The sequence below is a fragment of the Parus major genome, chromosome 1, assembly GCF_001522545.3.
Source record: "Parus major isolate Abel chromosome 1, Parus_major1.1, whole genome shotgun sequence".
NCBI classification, from domain to species: domain Eukaryota; kingdom Metazoa; phylum Chordata; class Aves; order Passeriformes; family Paridae; genus Parus; species Parus major.
This window is the reverse complement of record NC_031768.1, coordinates 58,828,013-58,834,197: the sequence shown is the minus strand read 5'-3', so window position 1 is coordinate 58,834,197 and position 6,185 is coordinate 58,828,013. Positions and strand designations below refer to the sequence as shown.

The following is a 6,185-nucleotide window of genomic DNA, read 5'->3' as shown; positions in this document are numbered from 1 at the left end:
GCGACGGCGGGGGAGCGGGGAGGGGGCCCGGCGCCCCCGCACCTGCCGGGGCTTCCGCGGATGTCCCGGCGTGGCCGGGAGGTGGGACCGGCACCCGAGCGAAACCGGGCGGCTGCCGTGCGCAGCCCTTGCCCCGTCCCGGCCGAGGACTGTGCCGCTCTCCCCTGGGAGCGCAGGATGTCTCTTCGGGACTTGGACGGACGGCGTCCGGTGCGATGGGCTCCTTATCTGTGTGCTATTCCTCCAGCCAGTCAACCCCGTGGTAACTATCCATCAGCGCCGAAGCCTTGGACAGTTTTAGTAAACGCATCTATCGCTTTCCAGTGATTTTCTCCCAACAGCTTAATTTTCTTGTTATTCTGCTCATTTTTGTATTTGTGAAAGAGCAGCCCTTACTTCTGGGAAAAGAAAGGGTCAGTTTTCCTTTTTCATCTCAGATCTGGCAGCTCGCACGATCTCGAAATGTCACCACATGTTCTGAATTGCGGGACTTCGAAATTATTGTGGCTTGTATGTAGTCAGTGTTCAAAATAAGTGTTTAAATCACAGCAGTACTAAATAAAACACACAACTCCTAGCTGCATGGACCAGATTCAACATAAGAAAGCAATCAATACTTGCGGCTTCTACATTCCCACAATTCTATTTATATTTCCAGAAAGGGAACTGACATCTCTTAACGTGCTCATATAATGCCACAGTACCTAAATACAAAGCATTTAATGAGGAAAAGTAAACAACTGTACAACCTACCCTACACTCCAGATACCTTGCCACAGTCTGAATTTCAAATAGTCCAGAGATTTTATAGTCCAGCCCATTTCTTTTATTGGGGTTTTTATTTCTAGTAGTCTAGAGGAAAGCAAATGTTTCCATGAAGCCTTGGAGTTCTTGTGGCTTAGTTTTGTGTTACTGCACCACATACTTCAAATACAATTCTACTAACCACCTCCACATAGGACCAATTGTAGAGGTTATATTTAAAAATATCATAAGTAACATTTAAAAAGTCAAAATATCTATTAAATTATATTTTAATGGAATTTTGATCAAGTTACCCACATTCTTTATTAAAATACTAATATGGCCTAAATCCTATCATTAATACCACAGTTAAAAATTATTGTGAAACTAAGGACTAATTTTGTCTTATCTCACTCTTCTTCACCTGAGAGGGAGTTTTCCATTTTTCAAAACGTGGGATCAAGCTTGAGCAGGTGCAAGTATGCATTGCTCTCAGTAGGTTAATTTAGGGCGCAGTTAGGAAGAAAGATAGTTAAAAGCAATGTTTATGCACACTGTGTCTTCACACCCTCCTTTCTTCCTCTTCCCCATCTTAATTTTGGGAATACCAAATTATGCCAGAACATGTCTCACTGTAATTCCTTAATTCTTTTGAAGGTAAATGTCACTTGACTACTGCAAGGGAACAAGAAGACATAGTTTCCTAATTAACGCTGCCCTATTGCACATAATAGTAATTGTGATTTGAGAAACACTTGGTGCTAACAGAACACAAGCAAGACTGACTAAATTTATTTCAACTGAATTAAATAGTGCTGGCTGAACAGCAGTAGTTATTGTTACAATAAATACAGTTCTTCAATTTTTGTTCATTTTTAGCACTTAACTATGAGCACTAGTTGCTGCACAGTTTCTGCACTCCAGAGAAAGCCTCTCCAGCCCGCCCCGCAGAGGGCACCATGCATCTTCATCTGGCCTACCCCAGTGTGCTCTTCCTCACTCCTGACTGTCCAAACACAAAAGTGTGGTTACCAGGAAAGAAGGCACTAGCCTTTCACTTCCAAGCAAGTCTCTTCCATCATATCTTGATAAACTTCAGAGGGCTATGAAAAAAACAAAAAGTACTAGGAATGTTCTCTCGGGTTACTTAATGTGAAGATTTTAGTAGCAATAACCTAAGTCTGCAAATAATAGGAAATATCCTACAAGAACAGTTCAGTGAGAATATGAGAACATGGTTTCTGTGAAGTATGTAGTGGATTCTGTGAAATTACAGGCTCTAAGGTCTGCAGTTGTTTAATGTTTACAGAGTTCTCCAAAATGGAGAAACCAAGTGTTAAGCATTGTTGAACATGCACAAGTTACTCACACATGTTAGTATAGCAGGTTGTTTCTACAAACATATACATTGCCCAGGCACATTGACAGTTTTAAAGATATCACTATTCCCTTGTTCTTCTTCTCAAAGGTATTAATAGATAATCAGGGTCCAGTCCCAGCCTTTACCCAGAGAAAGCTGCTTATGGTAGCCATGAAGTTCCCCTCAGTAAGGACTTGCAACTTGACTTCTATCCCTTCATCTCACAGCTGGATTTCTCCCAGGTGATCGATGTCAGAGTCAGTATGAGAAATGTTGGATAGCATGTTTCAGCTCAGTGACCACAGCTACAAATACTCCGGCACAAGTGGTACCACTAGACTTCTGCAAGCTGGGCTCTTGAACAATGTGGGACTATATGCAGCCACTGGAAAACACATACAGTATTTGCACATGCTGTGCCTTTCACTTAAGAAACTAAGAAGTTTTGCACTTCTTAGTAATGACCTTAAATTTCCTAACTGAAGCAAGGGAGTAAAAAGCATAAAGAAAGGTTGGCATTTAAAGGAAGATACTCAACTAACAAAAACCAGCTCTGCTGACATCATTTGTGCTACCGCAATTAGTATCAGCTGATGAACTGCCCTTTATATACAATATATACATATTTACACTGTGATATTGTATACATTTAATACACATGTATACATTGTGAGAACAATTTAACTATATTGAGTCCCAATAATAGGATAAAATGTACATGCAATGTAGAAAAAATCTAAGTACACATCCACTCTAGCTGCACTGATGATTATAATACAGATTACTGCATTATTAGATTCCAGACCTAAAACTGATTCCACTTGTAACATTTTTACATCTTTTTTTCTAAGTTACTTTGATGTCTATAAACCCAAGGGTAATACTTTTCTATCCTTCATCTCAGAAAGTTGTTCTGAGGGAATTTGAATAAATAGCGTGTCAGATTAGCAGTTCATCATGTTTAAAAGATTTTATTGAATGTTTCCTAATTTTGGTGGTTAGTGATAGCTATGGTTTTCAACTGGCCTCCCCACTTTGAACAAGTTAATTTCAGATCTGCCTGTGTGAACTCCCTCTGCAGATTGAATTTGTGATACTATTCTTTCTTAACTTCCTTACTTAGCAAAGAGGAAGCCAGAATATAACAACATGTATCCAAACCACTGCTGAAGAAAGTAACTACCTCACTTGTGGCTGGTTTGGGATTAGCTAAGGGAATCCTGTAACCTGTAGGTTACAATATGAAAGAAACTACTAAACTATGTTGTATGCTTCAGAGTAAAAAGGTCCAAACCACAGGGCAGGTAATAAATTAAACAGATGCTTTGTGAATGTGTTAGGACTTATGTATGCATTTCCAGAGTAAAGTAAAGCCAAGACTCAGATCTGATATAAAATATGAAAGTTGTGTCTAGAGCTTTGTAAGTCATGTGTTATGCACATTTTGCCTACAAAGCCATCAAACCTCCCTCACAAGAATGCAGGGTGAGCCTTAGATTTTAAGTCACTTTTACTTAGCTCCATCATGGGGTCTTAGACAATTCTTACTGGATTCAGGAAGAGCTTTTCCACTAAAAAGTGTCCTGTGAGTTAAGGAAAGGACTTTATAGAAATTTGAAGTATTACACAGACAAGTCCAACCCTGATTGGCAAAGGACTTGTGGCTGCATTTAATGTCCATTCCTTGTTTCTCAGAATAGCTATAGGAAGAGCACTTCCCAATAATCTGACAATTTCCACAGATTATTAATTTGCACAGATTCAAAACCTGCAAAAAAAAGTTTTCCCTATCTTACTGCTCTTTGTTTTGTTTTTTTTAAGTACAGGGGAGAGAGGTTTGTATACTATGTTTTCCGTTTCATCATTCAGGTCTTCACCTAAATCTCCCTTTGCCCCCATTATATTAAAGAGCCTGCTTATGAGCAGATGGAAAGAACAATGTGGCTCTTGCCACAAAGACCATGTATTTTACCAGCAGGTTACCAGGTAAAGGATTGAGTGGATCAGCTGAAATTACGGTCTTGTAGAGGAAATTGGTGCAGTGGTTAGCCTTAAAACTGCATTCATGGATGTACTCTTTAACAAATGCAGCAATGAAATGATAAACATGACCCAAATCCTGGCCCTTACTGGGGGAGGGGGAAATGGAGAAAAAAAATATGTGCTCCTTGTTTATCTAAGCCATGCGCACAGAAGGAAACGGGCTTGGATGCTTCAGCCAGGACGCCACATTTCCAGAGAGGGGCTGCAATCCATCTGCCTCCCGAGTTTCAGCTGAGTTTTGGATGACGGCAGCAATTTAAATGTCACTGTTTAATAGGATAACGCATTCACAGGAATTGACTTTGCTGCCTTCCTCCCACGATGTCTTCATCTCTCCAGGCAAAAATTTTGGGTTTCCCTTGCCTGATCCTTTCAATGTCAGCTCCATGTTACCGGAACACACATACAGCTGTTTTCCCTATCACAGCTGCATCTCCGGCAACAGTTTTGGCGCTTGAGGACTGCAGAGGGCAGCGAAGGGGGATGTTCGTATCAACAAAAAATTAGGATAGTAAAAATATATTTGTGAGGGCTATAAATCCTAACAAGGAAGGGAGTGAACTTAGTTTGTTGTGGGTATCTCCAAGGCTCAGCTGCTGCTTTCCTGAGGGTGTGCACACCAAGCCACACAAAGAATGGGTCTCCCCTGTTTGCCATTTAAAACTGGGTTTACAAGTAAAACCTGGACCAAGAAAACGAGTTAGCAAAACATGGTACAGCTATCTAACAGGGAGCTTGGCAGTGGCACGGGTCCATGCTTCATGTTTCCTCGCCAAGTTCAGGGCCAGATGCAGCCTAGCCTTGACCTCTTAGATAGCCTGAAATCTCCCAAGCAGCTACCCAAAGCCTATTTTTAGCCCTCCCTGCCTGATGTGTGTGTGTGTTTTTGCACAATGGAGAAAAGCCCAGGAGCGGGACCAGACTGCCCTGAAAAGGGAAATCTGATTTTATCGCCTGCTGAGGATGCCGGTGACATGATTTCCTTTGGTTGGAAGGAGGGTCTTCGAGTTGCTTAAACAAACCTCAAAGGCAGCTCACCGCAGCTTTCCCCGCTGGCCAGTTTGAGCACTCCCCTCCCTTCTTAGCGGCCCAAAGACACGCACTTTGCCCACACCCCACAAGGCAGGGTCACAACAGGGTACCCCCAGCCCCGTCCCGCCTTGCCACCGCGATGGGAGCAATTCCCAGCTTAGCTCCAGAAGAAGGGGGGGAAAGTGTGTGTCTCCTTCTGGGAACTGCCTCCCAACGCTGCTTGGACACGTTGCTTTTGCTAGGCTAAGAGGAGTTTAAGGGTGTCAACATCCAACCCAGCCCCCTCGGTAAAGTTGAAGGCAAGGCTCTCGGTGCTAATCCCAGGCTTTGCACCCGGGCACTGAAACTCAGAAAGGGCAATGAACTCCCCGTCTCCCAGAGGGATGAGCTCGTCAGCAAATGGTCAGACACGGCGGGGGCGAAAGGCTCCCACCCCCGCTCCCCGCGGGGAGGGGACGAGCGCCGGCGGCCGGGCTCTGGCGTGGAGCAGGGTCGGAAGAAGGGAAGGTGGGGCTGGAGGGCACAGATAAGGATGATAGCCCGACCCCCAGGCTGAACAATACAGGCAGGAAAAAGGGTAGGGAACGCCTGTGCAACGGCAAGGCACGCATGTACCTACCAGCTCCTCCCAGGCGGGGCTGCGGGCGCTATAGGAAGGGTACCCATGCTCCTCCATCACCCCGCAGCAGGTCCCCAACCTCCGCGGGGACAGCGCCGACGGGCAGCGGAGCTGGGTCCGCCGGGCTGCGCCTCCCTCCCGCCGCTGCCGCTGCTCCGGCTCGCAGCGCTTCCCCGGCGCCGCTCGTCCTCCCCCCACCCCGGCCCCGCTCCTCCCTTTTCTCCCCCGGCTCTGTCCAGGCCCCCTCCTCCCTCCCCGCCCGGCTCCTTTCCCTCCCACGGCCACCGGGCTCAGCCCCGGCTCCCGGGGGAGCCGGCCTGCAGCTGCCGCGCCGCTCACATCATCGCCGCCTCCCGCCCCCCGCCCGCCGCGCTGTCCCGGGCGCCC

General features: G+C 45.6%; 1 protein-coding gene across 2 annotated transcripts in view; it reads right to left on the bottom strand.

Moving 5' to 3' along the window:
- The window catches only part of DGKH (diacylglycerol kinase eta), a 161,012-nt gene extending 155,050 nt beyond the window's left edge, over nt 1-5,962 (bottom strand). For both annotated transcript variants that reach the window (XM_015633234.3, XM_015633242.3), the window contains exon 1: nt 5,799-5,962. In XM_015633234.3, the coding sequence (XP_015488720.1) occupies nt 5,799-5,855 (57 nt within the window). In that variant the 5' untranslated portion in view covers nt 5,856-5,962. The remainder of the gene's footprint in view (nt 1-5,798) is intronic.
- Nucleotides 5,963-6,185: the final 223 nt, after the last annotated feature.